Source organism: Uloborus diversus, chromosome 10 (genome assembly GCF_026930045.1).
Source record: "Uloborus diversus isolate 005 chromosome 10, Udiv.v.3.1, whole genome shotgun sequence".
Taxonomy (NCBI): domain Eukaryota; kingdom Metazoa; phylum Arthropoda; class Arachnida; order Araneae; family Uloboridae; genus Uloborus; species Uloborus diversus.
The window spans coordinates 24795321-24814918 of NC_072740.1; the positions used below are offsets into that span (position 1 = coordinate 24795321).

Genomic DNA, 19598 nt, shown 5'->3' on the forward strand with positions numbered 1-19598 from the left:
AAAAACTAAATATGGCTCAAGCAAATTTTAAAGATTCCACGCAAATAACGAAACTGAATTCCGACAACTATGCCACTTGGAAATTCAAGATTTAAATGCTCTTAATGCGTGACGGGCTGGATGATCTTCTTCATACACCCCCGCCCGCTGAACCTAATGCGGAATTTTTAAAGAAAGATAAACAAGCGCGAGCTATAATTAATTTATGTATAGACGACTCACAAATTATTCACGTAAAAGATGAAACAACAACTGCCGGCACTTGGCAAAAATTAAAAACGATACACGAACGATCCAATTTAAGCAGTAAACTATATCTGTTGCGAAAATTATATTCTATAAAGATGCCTGAACATGCTAATATGATCGAACACCTAACTCACATGACAGATTTAGTCGAAAGACTAAAAGCTATCGGTGAAAATATCCCAGATCAACATGTAGCAGCTCTTTTATTAGTTTCGATTTCCGAATCTTACAACAATCTCATCACTGCTTTAGAAGCAAGAGATGAAGCACTTATAACATCGGATTTAGTAAAAACGAAACTAACAGATGAATATAATCGAAGAATAGAGCAACAAGCGGATAGAAATCCTAACACTTCAACTGCTTTTAAAACTGCAATTAATGCAAGAAATTATAATAATAAGAATTCGAATACATTATGTAGCTTTTGCAAGCGGTACGGTCACACACGCGATCGATGTTTTAAATTGCAAAACAAAAATAAAGCCGATTCCAATAATAAGAAATCAGAATTTCATGGAACCAAAGATGGCGGAAAACCTGCTCGACATTGCACGAGCGCCGACTCTACAAAATCTCGTAAATCACACGAAGATCTTTCCTCCCCTTCCGCGGTGCCTGTAGATCAAAACGTCTCAAGGTTAACCGAAAGAAACTTTATTGCGAATCCGACTCATTATTCCGAACAAAAAACAAATGAAATAGTACTTTATATGGACTCTGGATGTAGCTCCCATTTCTTTTCAGATGAGGTGTTATTTTCGGAATTAAATTGTAATAAATCCTTAGCTGATATAGTTTTAGCGGATGGAAGAATTTTGAGGTCAAAGGCCATTGGAACTGTAAATCTTGATTTGAATGATGAATACGGTCTGCAAAATATCAGTTTGACCGATGTATATTTTGTTCCAGAATTAAAAAGTAATTTAATATCCGTGAAGAAGATAACAAGCAAGGGATTCTCTGTACTTTTCGAAAAAGAACATTGTTTCGTGAAAAAGAATAATGAGATAATTATGCATGCGCATTCCGATAATGACAGTTTATACAAAATTGTTTTAAATAGACACTCAGAAAACGCTAATATTGCAGTTGAATGTAAAAATAAAAACTGTATCCGAATATGGCATTCGAGATTAGGTCATAGGAGTTACGACGCAATCAAGCAACTCGTACGCGAAGATCTTGCTGAGGGAATTAAGTTGGATAATTGTTGTCATAGTAACAATTGTCCAGAATGTATTAAAAATAAAATGCAGTAACTTCCATATCCAAAAGTTTCTATTGCGCGTGCAAGTAAAGCACTGGAACTCATACACAGTGACGTTTGCTCTATGCCCACTCCCAGTATTGGTGGAAAGCATCATTTTGTCAAATTTATCGATGATTATACTAGATACACCGTCATATATTTACTTGCTAAAAAGAGTGAAGTTCTTTGTAAATTAAAGGACTATGTAGGCATGACAAAAAATAAATTTGGAAGAACTATACAAACTCTCCGAACTGATAACGGCAGCGAATACATAAATAGTGAAATGGAAGATTTTTTATCTAGTAACGGTATCAAACATCAACTCAGCGTTCCGTTTTCACCGGCTCAAAACGGAGTAAGTGAGCGAAAGAACAGAAGTCTTACAGAAATGACTAGATGCTTGCTGTCCCAGTGCAAACTACCAAATCAATTTTGGGGTGAAGCTATTATTACTGCAAATTACATTCAGAACAGACTTCCAACTAGAGCTTGCGAGAAGACGCCATATGAACTTTGGAGCGGAAGAAGGCCTAATTTAGCTCACATGAAACAATTCGGTTGCACAGCCTATGCTTACGTTCATAAGGAAAACAGAAAAAAGTTGGATGAGAAAGCAATTGAAGGAACTTTCGTTGGCTATGATCAACGTTCTAAAGGATACAGAATATACACCGGTGGAAATCGTATAATTGTCAGTAGAAGCGTAAAATTTATCGAAGACTGCTCGATAACTGATAGCGTTGAAATTTCATCTCCTCCACCACTCGAAGATTCACTCAAAGATGAAGAATATGATGATAAATCTGTGGATGAATCTGAAATGACATCTGAAGAAGAGCGAATACCCGAAGAAAAGCCTAGACGATCAAAAAGAAAAACCAAAGGGAAACCACCAGATCGCTTAGGATTTCTTGCCGATGAAATTAAAAATGTTCCTGAAAATTTCGAAGATGTAGTTAAAATGAATCCAGCAGAAAAAGAAAATTGGCTTCAAGCAATAAATGAAGAAATCGAATCCTTGTCCCGGAATAAAACTAGGGAGTTGGTTGATCTTCCACCTGGAAAGAAAGCCATTGGAAATCGATGGGTATTTAAGCTGAAGAAGAATGAAAACGGAACAGTAACACGTTGCAAAGCGCGCCTTGTTGTAAAAGGTTATAGTGAAAAATTTGGAATCGATTATGAACAAACTTTTGCCCCAACAGTGAAATATACAACAATCAGAACCTTTCTAGCAGTCGCAGCATACGAAAAAATGCAAGTGAGACACGCTGACGTTACCACTGCATTCCTTCATGGCGATTTAGAAGAAGACTTGTACATGAAACAACCGGAAGGTTATGTCGATCCAAAGCATAAGGATAAGGTTTGCAAATTGAAGAAAGCAATATATGGATTGAAACAAGCAGCTAGAGCTTGGAATAAAAGAATTGAAGAAATTCTAAAGAATGAAGATTTTTCTCAAAGTATTGCAGATCCATGTCTATTTTTAAAAAATGATGGAAACGACAGAATAATGATCATAATCTACGTCGACGATATACTTATAGCATGTAAAAATGAAGATAAAATTGCGAAATTAATCAAACAACTGAACAAATTCTTCGAACTGAAAGATTTAGGAGAAGTAAGAAATTACTTGGGAATCAACATTGAAAGAGATGGAGACAAATTTCTACTAAACCAAAAATCAAAAAATTGAAAAAGAAATTTAGTCCAGACATCAAAAAGCCTTCTTATACACCAATGGACACATCTTATCCAAAAGAAGAGGATTCCTCTCTCCCACTAGTTGATAACACGCAATACAGACAAGCAATTGGAGCTTTACTTTATATATCTACAGTAACCAGACCGGACATTACCTTCACTGTGAACATATTGAGCAGGAAGAATGAATCTCCCAATGAAAAGGATTGGAAAGCAGTTCTAAGAGTCATTGAATATTTGGACTCAACAAAGGACATTTATTTACAAATTGACTCTAGCAGCCCACCAACTCTTATCTGTTACACAGATGCTGATTTCGCATCTGACCTTGCCACTAGAAAATCAACAGGGGGTACTGTATTTTTCTTAGGGAACAATCCTATATTTTGGTCCACTAAGAGACAAAATTGTGTTTCATTATCTTCAACCGAGTCTGAGCTCATTTCTGCAGCCACTGCTGCTCAAGAGCTGAAATGGATATTAGATCTACTTAAAGATTTTGGCCTAATTCAAAAATTGCCTGTTAAAATGTTTGAGGATAACAAATCAACAATTTCTTTAATTCAACATGGGAAAATGAATACTAGGTTAAAGCATTTTAACGTGAAATATTTCTTTTTGAGGGAAATGGAGGAAAATAAAATAATTAAGATAACATATTGTAACACTAACTGTATGATTGCAGATATTTTTACTAAACCTTTGCCTAAGCCCAAGTTTATTGACTTTAGAAATAAGTTAAATTTAGTTTAAGTTTTGTAATTTGAATATACGATTAAGGGGGAAAATGTTGTACTCTAATCATATATTCAAATAGATAAATCATTTCTGCAGAGCGATACAATCTTAAAAGGCCAAGGCCACTCTGACGTCATACTTATCCTTCCCACAATTCCCTTCTTTTCCCCTTCAGTAGTTTTGTTCTTTGCTCTCTTGATATAGTGTGTGTATCTGTTTTTGTGCCGTATGGAATATATTTTATAATATGTGTACATTTAGTTTTTAGTCATTCCTAATTAAATCTTTACGTGTTGTTCGTCTACTCGTCTATTGACTGTTCTTCATGCGTTCAGAAAACTCAACTATCACACCGCTGCCTATCGAGATAAGAAAAGGTAAGCCAACCTTTCCTTACAACAAAAGTAACCCCACAAACCACTCTCAAATAAAAATTAATGATATAGGCAATGTTATACTTGGTTAGAAAGTAAATAAAATGCACATTTCATGAAAATAGTGTTACAAATTAAGTTCACCTAATCATATAAAAATAATTATAGATTTATTTCGTAAATAAATATATATATGTGTATATATATATATATTACCTTTCATAGTACAAAAAGGAAATATCAAGTGTTTTCTCACATACAAAAGCATAAATTAAATTATAATTAATTTTAAAATCGGTCATCAATGTATGTGTTCTTAGAAAAATAACTCAACTAAAAAATAACAGGGAAACTTTTGTGAAATTGTTTCAGAAATGATTGCAGTAGCATGAAATGTCGTGTTGGCGATAAAGCTTTGTTGCTTGAAAAGAAGTCTGATCAGGAGACGGAATGGTACACTATTTCACAGGAGAAGGTAGTTTGAGTAAAATATCACTTGTAACAGGAAAAAAAGGCCATCAAAAATGTAAATCTGATAAGGTTTTTATTATTTGAAAAATGATGAAAAAAATCTTTTTTTTTTTGGCAAAAATTCGATAATTTTATGCTATTTGAGGCACCCCTTAAACGTTTCTGATTGACCTAATATTTTGCACACATCATTTTTTTTTGTCCATTGGAACAAAATTGGGGCATAAGAGCTAACTTGTTACAAAGTTGAAAAATAAGAGTCACCCTAATATATATATGCAACACAAAGAAGGAGTGGTCAGAAAGTGATGAAATTTGTAAGAAAGACAGAGACAGCAAGGAATAATAAATGATCTTAATTTCAAAATGATAGGCAGAATACAGAGCGAGGACGGTGTCGGCTCAGTAGGATGTAGGACCACCGCGGGCAGCGATACACAAAGAAACACATCTAGGCATAGAGTTAATAAGGGTGCAGATGGTGTCCAGAGGGATGGCTCTCCATTCCTTTTCAACCATTTGCCACAGTTCGTCTTCTGAACGAGGCAGGGACAGAGTCTGCAAACGGCGTCCAATCACATCCCATACATGTTCGATTGGTGACAGGTCAGGAGAGTATGGTGGCCAGGGAAGCATCTGTGTGCCTTGGAGAGCATGTTGGGAGATGCGAGCACTGTGTGGATGGGCGTTATTCTGCTGAAAAATTTCATTAGTAGCCCTTGAAGGTAAGGGATTGCCACCGACCGCAGCACATTATCCAAGTATCGTTGTGCCGTCATAGTGCCCTGAATACGAACTACAGGTGGTATGGAATTGTACGCAACTGCGCCCCAAACCATTATGCCACGTTGTCGTGCGGTGGGACGTTTCAGTTACTGCCAGATTAGATGTCTCCACGTCGACGCCACACACATATGCGGCGACTATCACTGGATAAACAGAAGCGGAATTCATCTGAGAGCACAACATTTCGCTATTCTGTCATCCACGTCGCTCTAGTCCGGCACCATAGTAAACATTGCTGTCCATGTTGTGGGGTCAATAGCAGTCTTCTTAGCAGACGCCGTGATTGCAGACCACGTGCGACCAAACAACGGGAAATAGTTCTGGTTGACACGGGAACATTCAGGGTATCTTGCACCTGCTGCAGAATCGAGGAACAAGTGACTTGTGAGTCTGTTACAGCTTGTTGGTGGATGCGCCGATACACGCGTTCCAACGTCACTCTGGTTGCCCTGCACCCCTCAATCTTGCCATATTTCATTGTTCCAACCATCTTCGGCACAGCCGATGCACTGTGCTCGCATCCATGTGGGTATCAGCTGTGATTTGACGTGCAGACCAACCTCCCCTTCTCCGTCCGATCACCATACCTCTCGTAAAATCGTCTATCTGCTGGAAGGGCTTTCATTGACATCGGCCTGGCATTCTCCCATGTTACACTTATCCTCCAAGACAAAAACAAAATTTCTTTGCTAACTCTTCAGTCAGAAATAACGACACGAACATTTGCCCATTCTGCAAGTTCCTTCCCTTATATCATACTTCACGTGTGTCGGAGGGCTGAGCATTTCGCATCATTTACATAACTCAGTGATGTACGTCTACTCTAAAATTTGCATAAATTTTTCAATACTCCTTCTTGGTGTTGCATTTTCAATGTCAAACAGTGTATATATATATATTTGTTCAACATAAAGACCCCCGAGAAGAACATTCAAATTTTAGATATTTGATTCAGATCCTTAACTGAGGAAAAAAAATTGAAGTTTCAGTTGGTCATCTTATCTTGCCTTCCCTTACATGTAGTGTACTGTACATTTTATTAATTGAAAAGATGAGGTTGATTAATTTTCTAAGAAAATTTACAGTTAATAAATTATAAAAGGAGCTTTATTTTAAAAATTTATTTTATGAATGTTTCAAATCAAAGGGAAATGATGGTTTACATGTAGAAAATGTTAAAGAACACAAAAAAAGTTTGTTTTTGAAACATGTGCCATAATACATATAAAAACACTGAGCAATAGGTAAAAAGGTTAAATAATTATTTATAAAAGATAAAGAAATCATACTTTCAAGTTGACTACAGCAACTCCTCCTCTTGCACAATTCATAGGAGCTACAGTATTCCAAATATCAGAGCTGACATCATATCTTTCAACAGTAGAATAAAAAACAGTATCATCTAAGCCACCAACAGCATATATGGGACCTCCCATGGAACAAAGTCCTAATCCTCTTCTGAAAATTATCGAAAACAAAATTAGTGATGATGCAAAGTGGTTTTCAGAGATGTAGATTAGCAGTGGACCAAAAAACATGAAAGTTGGACCTTGATTTGGAATACCCGCCGTAGTTGCGTATTTGTAAGTACACTGCAGGTATAAAATATTATCTTGTTTGAACAACTTCTTGAGGCCTGTACCAAGGCTTAAACTTTTTAAAAAATAGGAAAAATGGTAAATTTTCAAAAATTTTTTTATGAAAATACAAATGTTTAAAATTTTTGTTTCAATACCATTCAAATGCTTCTGTTTAACACTATTTCCAAACACCTTTATAATTATTTATATTCTTTATAGGTCATAGATCATACATAAACTGCAAAATATTTACATGGATTTTATATATGATGATGATTTTCAATATTTCCATGAAATTAACAAAAAATTGTCTTTTTAAAACTTCTTTTCTACACTGAAACATTTCTTCTTTTATAGTACTGTTATTTTTTGCAATGAATGTGCACTATGTAGCTTTTTGGTAGAGTTATATTTTATTGCAATAACAGCCCAGAACCCATCACAAGGAGGTGACTGCATTTCATATTATATTCTGCCCTTCCCATCCATCCAGTCATGTTTTTTGCATATTTACACATACATTTACAATTACTACATGATTTTAAACAGGTTTCCACTTTTGAAGGTTTGAAGTTGGACTTATGACTCAATTTTGGGGTTGATGATTGTGAGTATAAAGTTTATCATATAAATCTATATCTTGCCTCTTCCCCATTTACCAGTCAACCAACTCACTAACCAGTTTTATAACCCTTTCAACAGCCGGAGTGTGAAAGAGGAACATTTAATGAATTCAAGATCATCATTGTTTTTAGAAAGTTGTATTCTTTCTAAAAGGGAAAAAAAAATCACATCATTACAGGGAAGAAAAGTGAGCACATTGATCAGTCACGTAAAAATAATTGAACACATGTTTTTATTAATCGGCAATAAACAATTTTAATGGGGTGAAATTTACCCCTAAACGTTGGATAATTGGGATATTAGAAGGTACAATGTATTCTTCTATTTCAAATTTTAACTACAAAAATTCAAATAGTAATTGAAAATTTCAAAAACTAAACAAACTAAAGTTGGCGTACTTCAGGATTTTTCTGAAAATACAATTTATAGGGGTAAACCATTACTTGCAATCTTACCCCGTCATCGTGAATGACTTTGAAAATTAAATCTATCGTAAGTCCAAAAAAAAAAAAAAAATCTGAGAACGTAGGGGAGAGGATTAATTAATACTTTGACTAAATTCAAATGGAATTTGATTTCAGATAAATGTCAGCTGAGATACAGTGAACACGGCAAATCATTTTTCTCCGAAGGTGTTCTGGGAAAAAATCTGTCACTGGCATGTCTGTAGATATTTTTTAATCAAAAAGTTATAGAATATTCTTAAACTCATACATAATAGTACACAAAAGGTTTTAATAACTTGAATCAAACCATTTTGTAAAAATAAGTTCGTATATAAAGTGAATTTTTTGACGATAAAAACCCTCCCCCCCTCCCTTAAGGAACAATAGTAGTTTAAAAACATAATACCAGTAAGTTTGAAGATTACGTAATAACAATAGAAAAACATTTCTATAGTAAATATACTCTATCTCTACTTAAATAGATATCCTATGTCTATCAATTTATGCATGTATTGGCATGCACACACACATATATTACCTAGGTGTGGACATTGAAGATAACATTGACCATTTGTTTGTCAGCAGATCAAGTACTTCAGCACTAGCTAAATGCACATTTTCATCACATCCTCCCACAGCATATATTTTGCCTGAAAACAAAAGGCTTAATCATACAGTATAATCAAAGTTTTACACATAACACAAAAGTATAAAAAAGTTTTATTTCATAATTGCTTACCAAAAAGAAATTGTTTTTTCTCTTTTTTGAAGGGAAAAAAAAAAGAAGGATAACTATGTTTTGGTAATAAAAGAATAACCACTTATAGAAGTAAATACATGCAAAACTATTGCTAATCATGAACTAATAATGACTTAAATACAGTAACCTTCATATTGCGCTTGTTGGAAGACAACAAAAAAGCATGATGTATCCGAAAACATGATATAACCATGGTCACAAAAAGCAACGATTCTATTGACACAAAAATTGATGAAGTACAACTACAAAAAGATAAGTTAATCTCCATACTTGAGTGATTTTTTCAATAAAAACAAAAGTAAATAAACTAATAAATTTTTCTTCAATAAAAAAAATAATACATATATAATTTAAAATATTTCTATGGTTTTATGGTTGAATACGAAAATAAAATTGCTGATTAAACTGCAACAAATTTAGATGTATGAAAAACATACAATTGATAAAAAAATATTGATTATAAAGAAGAGAATATTCTTTATGAGAAATGTAACATTTCTTTTCAGTGGAACCAATATTTTAGTTCAATATAATTTTTTGGGAGACAAAGGAAAAGAGTGATATATCCAAATGAGTGATATAACGAGTAAGGATGTAACAAGGGTAGTAATGTGAAATACCCAGGTATTTATTTTTAAGTGTAAATATCCAGGGTATATGCCCGGGCAAATATCAAATTGGGTACTCATTTTCCACACTACTTTATTCACACAAATTACCCACATTTTTGAAATGATATTCCATTCATACATAGGGGGAAGGTGGGGCACCTTGGGACTTTTTAAATAATGATTCTTAGAAATTTAATTTTTAAATCAGTTTTAAACAAATTTAGCAGAACATGTAATTTAGACATTTTTGTTTCAATTGAATTTAATTTTACATAATTATTTAATCACATTAAATTTTCATAAAAAATTACGCAGTCATTCCAACATCCCAACTAGGTGAGGTACCTTGGGACACTAGCAAAAAAACTTAAATGAATAAAAAATACAAATCCTAATTGGTTAAGAAATCTTTATTTACAAAATTAAAGCCTGACAAATTTCATTAGCTTCCATATTCATTTTAAATTTACTTATATACCGTCTTAAGAGTTCTTTTACTCAGTCCATATGTTTAAGTAGCCTCTCTACTTGAAATCTTATTGCTAAGAACATTTTCTGCTGCTGTTTTAAGAGCAGCAGCCTTTTTCTCAATTTCAGTTCATTTAAACCCTTCATCAAATAAATAAAGTAAAATGAAAGACTTTTTCTGTACTGTATACTGGTGGAAGTGTTGCAACCTGCCCACCACTGTGTGTCCCACCTGCCCCACTTAGGTAGTTATTATATATGTACTTTTTAAAAGTTAGGCTTAGCAGTGCAATACATTTTTAGCCTTTAAATTATTATGAAAGGACATGTTTTAATTCCCACATGCTCTGATTTAAGTTATTTCATTTCCTACTTGAAAATTTCAATAATGAAATCATCCATCAATGTAACTCTGAACCTCTGAAAACAAGAGAAAATTAGATTAATTCTTATCTGTTGATGTGAGAAATTCCAAAATACATTGAAGAGTAGATCTTATTCTCATTTATGATATCCTAAGAAAACTAATTTCTGTTTACAAAATTAAAGCTGATATTTATGGTGTCCCAAGGTGGGCCATGTCCCATGGTGCCCCACCCACCCCTACCATACATTGAGTGGAAAGAAAATTTAAACATATGAAACCAGTTTAAGAAAAATCATAAAATAACACTTGAAAAAATAAAAAAAAAAGTTAGAAAAATTAAATCTTAACTTAAAATACTTTTTCTTTCTTTCTGAAAATAACAAATAAAACAGAATGAGTTTTTGCTCATTTTTAAATAAAACTATTAGTATAAAATACTTATCATGTTATACTGTGCAGCATGTTTCTTTGTAATAGATCTCAAAATAATTAAAAAATGAACTTGAAAAGGCAAATTTTTAAGCAAGATCAATTTCAGCAGCTTGATTACTTTCAATGAACCTTAGGTTGTGATTTAAGCAATAATCTGTATCAGATTCAGTTATTCCAGAGTCTGAATTTGAATTGCCTTCTGAATTGCACAAATTATTTGTATTTAGGCTAAGACCTTTTCACTTGTAAATTGATGTTTATCCTCTTGCATAGCATTTTCCTCATTTATTTCTAAATCTCTTTTCTTTCTTTCATCTCCCTGTCTCAATGTAGAAGCTTTCAATTCTTGAATACATAAGATATATGAACTTAGCTGCTTTTTCAGGCCTTAATGTTCTTACTGAGAATCAAACTGAAAATGTTTACAAATCTTTCTGTTGCAGCAGATGTAACTGGTGCAGTTACAATTTTGTTTAAATTCCATTACAACGAATAAAACTTGTAGTCTCTTGAAGTTCGTTGCGACAGGATTTCACTATATTTATGCAATTTACCTATTTATTCCATAAGTAGATAAAATTTTATCACATATACACCTTTTACTTTTTTTTTTGACAAATACTGACTTTTTGGATATTTACCTAGGCCTCAGTTAAATACCTCGATACCCAAAAAATATTTACCTTGTGGGTATTAATCCAATCCACATCACTAAACCAGGGGGAACAATATTTAAAGCTGAATGCATTTCTCAAATTTTAGCTGTTTTACACTAAAATTTGGATAACATACAAAGTGTATTAAACTCATATACTAAATATTTAACTCCTGTTTTTTTCATTCAATTCTTTATGTCTGTATCACTAAATGAAGAATCTCAAGACATATTTCCCAATAATTAAACTCATATTTATTTTAGCGTTTACAGACTCTCAGGGCAGTAGAGTACTCCTAGACGATGGGAAACCACATAGCAATGCATGGTCGGAAACGTTTTCCTTGCGTGGTAGTGACAACACAAATCACCGAAAAGACAAGACATGAACAAGAGAAGAAAACATGTTTATTATGTTTAGTGCAGAAAAAACCTAGGAAAAAAGAACATGAAGGAACCAACGATCCTCATCAAAGTAGGCGTTTGAAATTACGAACCTGGGCCGTGATGCATGCCTCGTATCTTTGGCGCATTGAAGATCAAACATCAAAGTGCTTAGCGGCAACCAAAAGCGTGTGCGCGCAGGCACCGTTATCTGATGCTTCAGTTTACGTAACAACATCTATCCTGTACACCAGACAAAGACTTACCAACATTTTTACTGCTTAAAAATAATAAACATGTTTTCTCCTCTCATTCGTGTTCTGTCTTTCTTGTGCTTTAAGTTGTCACTATCGAGTCAGGAAAGCGTTTCTGACCATGCATTGCTATATGATTTCCCATCATTTCGGTACACCCTATCTGCCCTGAAAGTCTGTAAACGCTGTACTGATACACCCTATATATACAGGGTGTGGCAGGTATTTGAGAACAAATTGAGGTTCACAGAAAAAAGGGAATAAACTGAGGTAAAAGGGCATTTATTACCCATTAAAGTTTACGTACAGGTAGCCAGATACATGAAGGACGACATCATTTGATAAACCCACCATCAGCGGCAATAAAAGTTTCTATACACTGTCGTAACCGACTGCAGGCAGCAATAAGATGCGTCTTTGGAATTATTGCCATTGCATCCACAATAGCAGCTCTGAGAGCAGAAACAGTGTTGTGGGAATGACTATTGGAGTCCCTCTCAACTACCTCCCATATATAATAGTCCATTGGATGGGGAGCTGGGGAGCCAAATGTTAGGTGGTCGCCAAAATTTTTGCATATCCAATCAGGGTTGTCTTGACTGTATGAGATGGTGCCGAGTTTTATTGGAAAACATAAGGCCTCCCACGTGCCACAGTAGTGATTCAGGGCTTTATAACTCTGCCTTGGTTTAAGCAACGGCATTAACTCTGGCACCTTGACAAAAAAGAATGTGGAGGCATCACCCCCCCCCCCCCCACCCCATCTCTGTCACTACTAATCACACCAAGAACCATCACTGATGCTGGAAATTTGGTAGGTATAACAGTCGGTACCTCATCCACAGCCAACGATCGTTTTTTGCAGTTCACCTTTTGGTCCTGAACAAAGTTCTTCTTATCTGAGAAAAACCAGAGCAGTCCTGGCTCCTCGGGATGTTTGAGCTTGTTCAGAAGGCTTCTGGCTCTATCCAAGTGATTAATCTTGGTTCTGTCAGACATGAATTGTCCTCTCCGCATCATGTATGATTTGTAGCAGAGGTTCTCATGAACCACACATCGGAAAGTAGCCTCATCAACCTGCTGCTCATTAGCGATTGCCCTCATCGATTTCTCAAGGTCCTCATCAATAGCAGCTTTGAAACGGCTGACAAATTCTGGGGTCCTGACTCTCTCAGAACGTCAACAATGACATTTCCTTTGTGAAACTTTGACCACATCCCCTTTTACAGCTTCCAATTCTCTCCGAACTTTGTAAACAAACAATTGGGCAACTTTCAAGAACGCAGCAATTTCTGAATTGGTGTGCCCTGCAGCTAAAGAGATAATAACGACATGTCTCTTCATTTCCTGAGTAAGAATATGATCTGCCACGACTATCAGCCAAAAGAAAATCAATGTTACTATAAAAGACAGGGAAAAGTGGCTCTTTTTAGGTGTCCTCAAATAGCTGCCGCACCCTGTATATATTTATATATTATACATTATGCAAGTAAATTAGCCATTAATGTTATGTTTTTCTTTTGCTTTTAGAGATAAATATTATTTCAGAACAATGAAAATCAAAGCTAAGTAACAAATATGCAGGAAATAATGTCTACACAGCTTTTTAGTTCATAAAATTACTCACTTGGTTTTAGTGCAAAAATAAAATGATTATAGTATGTGTTTTAAAAAAAGACCAAAAAGGAAAAAAAAAATTCAAATGTAGCATTAATGCAGATAATTTATGAAATTTACTTATAAAGCATTCATTTGCACAGCTCCCAACCATACAAAATGAAAAAACAGGAAATTGGGTCAAAGTTTCAAGGGAGAAAACAGGAGACTTTAAACAATGTTATTTGAGGAGAAAAAAATCTTTTATCAAGCATTTTTAGTTCAAAATACTTATTTAATGTATAAATTCAATAACATCTCAGAGTTCTAAAAGATTTCTTATAAAAAGCATACAAATGGAAGAAGATTTGCCAGACATTAATTTACTTAAAAAAAAAAGAAAAGAAAAGAAAAAAAAAACACTAATACAATTTATGTTATAGTCATTAGCCCTAAGACACTTGTGTCACCATAGCTACAATTTTAATTATGTCAATAAGTTTGAAAAATATGTGATACAAGTAGTAAAATTAAGTGTAGTACATACTGAAAAAAAGTCAAAAAAGAGTTTTCTACAGCAGTATACATTTCAAGTATCACAATAAGCTTCTACTTCAAACAATTTTTCGGGGAGGGCGGGGGACCTGAAAGCAAGGAATGCCAAAAATACCTTTGAAATTTTATCTCAATAGGCATTGCACAGGTTGCAATTCTGTAAATTATCAGAAAAAAGACAAACCAGAAACAAATGCCAGAAAATTGCTGCCCAATAACCTGCAATGCGCTGGAATTGTCTAAGCTTTATTCTCATGTGCATAAACTATACTGCACAGAAAAGTGGTGCCATTGGGTCTTGTAAAGGTCAAGAAGCTATGGATATTCTTCTACCAGTTTTGGTACTGAACATTATGATCTAAAAACGCTGTTTGCGATATATTTGACATTATTAGGGGAAAGGGAAAAAAGAGGTTTTGTGAAATTCTCCTAGACATTTTTCAAAATGGAGTTTTAAAATCCTTGACCTCAAGCACAGAACAAAGATTCGGCGCCCGAAATCAAAAACTTGGATTATTTCTTGGATCAATGCCTTAAATAACTCGGAAAAAAAATCAGAAAAACTGGATTTGACCCTAGGTCTGATGTATATGGTTACTGGACTATTTGAGGACTACATGAGTTTTTACCATTATTCTCTTATTAAACTACTATTTATTTGGATGCCCTTATAAGCATCAATTATATATTATATGATTGAAAGAAGTAAGGCAGATTACCAGCTGAAGTAGCTTCTGAGCACAGAAAATGATATTTTTCGTAAAATGTACATGTATGCTAAATTGGCAAATTTAGCATGGGCATCCACAAAAGGTTTTGAAAGAACTATCTTTAATTTCACTATAACTAATTCACATTTGGTCATTATAATCTCCAAATAAACTTCAATTAAACATTAAATAACAAGGCAAAGAAATACATATTTTTCCTTTCTTTTTTCCTTTTCAATTTTCATTTTCATTTGGGGAAACATGCGGATCCATTTTTAGGAGGGGATAATATAGCCTTTTTCCCTCTACTGTAAGCAATTACAATAAGCACATTCTTGATCATCACAAATAATGATTTACCTTTTAATGAGACGCATCCAACATGCCTTCGATGAGTTGACATATCATTTAGCTTAACCCACTTATTATAAAATGAACTATAAAACTCAACAGAAGCAAATGGACTACCATTCCATCCTCTGCCACCAACACAGAAGATGATACCTGAAAAAAAAAACCTCTCCTTGATTAAAAACATAATTCATGTAAAATTAATTTAAATTTGTGTGACTTGGGCTACAGTTGAAATAGTATACAAAAACTACTAAGAAAGAGGTTAAACTTCTTTGAAAGTTGTACATTTTAATAAAAAAGCAAGTTTTGAGGAAAGTTTCTAAAATGAAAACATCGATTCAGTTTTAGGGTACTGAAAATTTTATATCTGGGGTTTAAATTTAAATACTAGCCAACCAAGATTTTTAAAAAAATGTTCTAATTTAAAAGATTTTCATTTTAATTGGAGAATTCAGATGGAGTACTGTATATTATATGTGGAGATTATGTACATTATATGGAGATTATATATAGTAGTACTGTTTACAAGAAAACAAGTTAAAATTTCTATTCTATACCTTTAAAAAGAACATTTTGTAGATGGAAAGCAGATGGAAAGAGATAGCTACAAGCATTATTAACGCATCTACTTATGCAGTTGTAGTTATATTAATAGATGGTGCTTGCATACTTTTATAATGCAGTAGTGGCACCAAAAAGTATGTTCAAGCAAGCATATAACATTGAATTTCTCTTCACAAAGAAGAGATTTGTATAGCAAAATGGGCAACTTTTCCTTCTTAAAGAAAAATCAGTTTTGTGGTTTAGTATTTTTTTTTTTTCAGAGAAAACAAGAATTTTGGAAAAAATCATCAAAACTAAGTTGTAGTCAAAGTACCCCAACCAAATTAAAGCTCTACATATATTCCATGACTTATTGATGAAAAATCTTTCTCTATTCCTTTCACGGATATGTCGTTTCACCCATTAAAGCACACGATTTTTTGGGGGGAAGGAAGGGGGAACTGGCAAAAAATGAATTTTTTTTTGATTGAAAATGATGATAATAGTATTAGTTATTTTTTGCAATTTCAGTTGCGTTGTGAGGGGATGACAAAGGAGTGGCGGAGGATGAAAGTCATACAAAATTATTGTACAAACAAAAACTAAAAGACATCATTGCATGCTTATTTTGAATTTAAAAATATTAAAACCAAATTAAATCAAATTATTATACTTCAAAGCATAAAAAACACTAAAAGTTCAATTTGGCGATAAAAATGGATATATCACCTTTTCTGTACCAAAAAACTGTTCCACGCAAGAAAAGCGGTTTACACAAGAAAAATGCTGCATACTTGAGCCATTTATAGTGAATAGGTTTAATAATAATCTAGCCTATCTATTTTTACTAGAACAGAACTTAGACCACATTAGGAATAAACTAATGCAAGTTATAAAAAGCTCCAGTGCCAGACACTGGCATGTGTGAATTTGCCAGTAACTTATGCCTGTATTTCTCCCTTGTCACACATGGGCAAATGCATCAAGTCATTAAATTAGAACACCTTGTATATTACTCATTTAACTGAAGAACATACTTTGTTTTTCTTGCCATATAATAACTATCATTATCCTTAAGAGTAAACTAAAAGAAAGGTTCTAACAACTACAATTAAACTTTTCAAACTATCTTAAATATTCACTACAAAAAGTTTAAAATTAAACAATTGCAAAATGCTTTATTCTGCCATTTGAAGATAACTTTTGTGTGAACACAAATTATTTATCATGTAAAGTAGGAAAGATATTCATATACATTTGAAAACAGGACTTCATAACTGAAAAACAAATGTAAATAAACAAATAAATAAATAAATAAAGCATATACATTACAAGACCCCGAATCTGGAATGCTCGACCTTTCCTGATTTTGGAATTTTTTGGATTTTGACTCAAAAAACGGTGAAAACACTTCTGTAATGTGGTATTTGTCACGTTTTTCCTGGTTTTGCTGATGTTCGTGATAAAGTTCTTTCATTTTTTGATCAATCTGAATGAAAGTATACTTCATTATGTTAAAACAAAAGTCTGAGATAATTTGTAGCAACATATAGTCCGCGGACGTTGCATTTTATTATTACGCAATGGGCTGATCAATACCAAACATAAATCATATTTTTTACTAAAAATAATTTCGTACTTTTGTTCAATAGGCTTTGTATTGCATACTTATGAGAAGTAAAAAAGAATTATCATTAACCGAAAGTGGATGTTAAAAGATTGCTGCATTATTACAACAAAAGGCTTATTTACGCATAACACGTGGCATCGAAATAACTTTAACAATAAACTAAACTGAAAGTACAGTGTTTTCAACATGTAATTGCTAAATGTTAACAGTTTTGAACTTTTAAAACTGAATAAATAAATAAATAAATAAAAAGGAATTTTGTTTTCATTTTATTTATTTATTAATATAATTTTTTAATTTTTAAGGGGAGAAATTTCGGATTTAGGGAATCCCAAATTAGAAACACATACTGTAACATATCTCTCCCCCCCCCCCCCCCCGATATTTAAAAATTTAAAACATACCGGCATAACTTTTCCTTGGTCTAGTTCGTTTATTTACAGGAAGATGACCGTTAGGTAAATGACTGACTTGCCACATCTGGTAATGACGAGCTTCATCCAGTAGATCACGGCATTCTAAGCTTTTGCGAATTAATGAATCTGATTCTACATACATACGAAGATATGAAAGTGGTAAAAGAGGTAGATGGACATTTGATAAGAGTTTTGGCAAATATTCTCTTCTTTTGTCTACATCATGCTTGACCCAAAGCATCATGGCTTCATACACCTAAGCAATTTTGGAAAAAAAATTACAAAATAAATATTTGCTACATCATATAACTTTAAATAACATTTATCATAGAGAATATGAAAACCAAAGCACTTTGTAGTTTTTAGACAGTATGATTAAATTATTCAATATTTATTGAATTCCACTGCACGAAACTTAGTTTCATGGTAACTAATATTGAAAAATTTCTCAACAAAATACTGTAACCTTTTATGGGTGCAAATATTTTATAGCTGAAATGAAAGTATTAACATTATAAATGATAGCTTAGAATACATGTTGCATGCATTTTTACTATAAAATTTTGGAGCAAAAAACTTTTCTATGTTATCATAAGACTGAAACTATACATAAACTATACATGGTGATTATTGGTGTTTTTCAAACCAAATAGATATCACGTTTTTGGTACTTAAATGTGAGGAATTTCACTTCTTTAGGAACTAAAAATAAAAAAATCATTTATAGAATAAGTGAAAAATATTATAAAAATGAAATTTCTTACTTCTATTTCATTATCCACAAATAAATCTGAAGATGAAATGATTTCTTCTAAATGTTTTACTGATATTGATAAATATTCTTCTTCTAAGATAACTTGTCTGAAATGATTTAGAGTATACTCGTCAGCATTTTTAATTAGGCTTGATTGTCCCAGTTGATGAGCTAATTGACGGATTCCAAGACAATTACTAGGATGGAGCTGAGTATTCATGAATTCACAACATGCTTGAGCTAAAGCATCCAACTGCAAAACTGAAGCTGCATGCAATAATGCTTGGGCATTAGCAGTATTTAACTCAATCTTTGCAGTATATGCAAATTTTATGAGCATTTCCATTGTAGTTTCATCAATATCCCCAATTGTTATCACATGCTGTTTGCTTTCTGCCAGAGGAGATGTGAACATAGCTTGAAAATACGGACTACAACTTGCTAAAACATTACGATGACATTTTATAGATTTTGATCCAGCTTGTATTACAACATCACATAGAATTCCCTTTTCCAAGAACTCAAACAACTTGTTGAAAGATGTTTGTAACATTCCACTAACTTCAAAAACTGATCTTTTTGAAAGATCTGCTTCTTCAATTAGTAAATCACCCATCATTTACCATTGTGTTGCATTATATAAGAATAATTTCTTACTTTTCTGTGTTGCATGATTGCCTGCCTGAAAATAAAATACAATTGGTGAGAAAATAAAACACAGCAAAGGTTCAAATATCACATGCAAACAACAAGAGATAGAAAAATACTTAATAATGGCCAAAGTTCTAAATTTACATTGAATGAAATGAAAAAAACAGCATGAAATTAGTTTTCTTAACTTTTCATAATAAAAGATAGCTAATTTTGAAATAAAGG

The 19598-nt window shown here is 33.2% G+C and overlaps 1 protein-coding gene across 1 annotated transcript in view; it reads right to left on the reverse strand.

The window, feature by feature from the left end:
* LOC129231762 (kelch-like protein 8) overlaps positions 1 to 19341 on the reverse strand; it is a 28443-nt gene extending 9102 nt beyond the window's left edge. Inside the window, exons 1-5 of the mRNA XM_054866130.1 lie at positions 18733 to 19341; positions 17957 to 18224; positions 15386 to 15529; positions 8772 to 8883; positions 6873 to 7041 (exon numbers count right to left, since the gene is read on the reverse strand). Coding sequence (XP_054722105.1) covers positions 6873 to 7041; positions 8772 to 8883; positions 15386 to 15529; positions 17957 to 18224; positions 18733 to 19341 — 1302 coding nt within the window. The remainder of the gene's footprint in view (positions 1 to 6872; positions 7042 to 8771; positions 8884 to 15385; positions 15530 to 17956; positions 18225 to 18732) is intronic.
* Between the last annotated feature and the right edge of the window lie 257 nt (positions 19342 to 19598).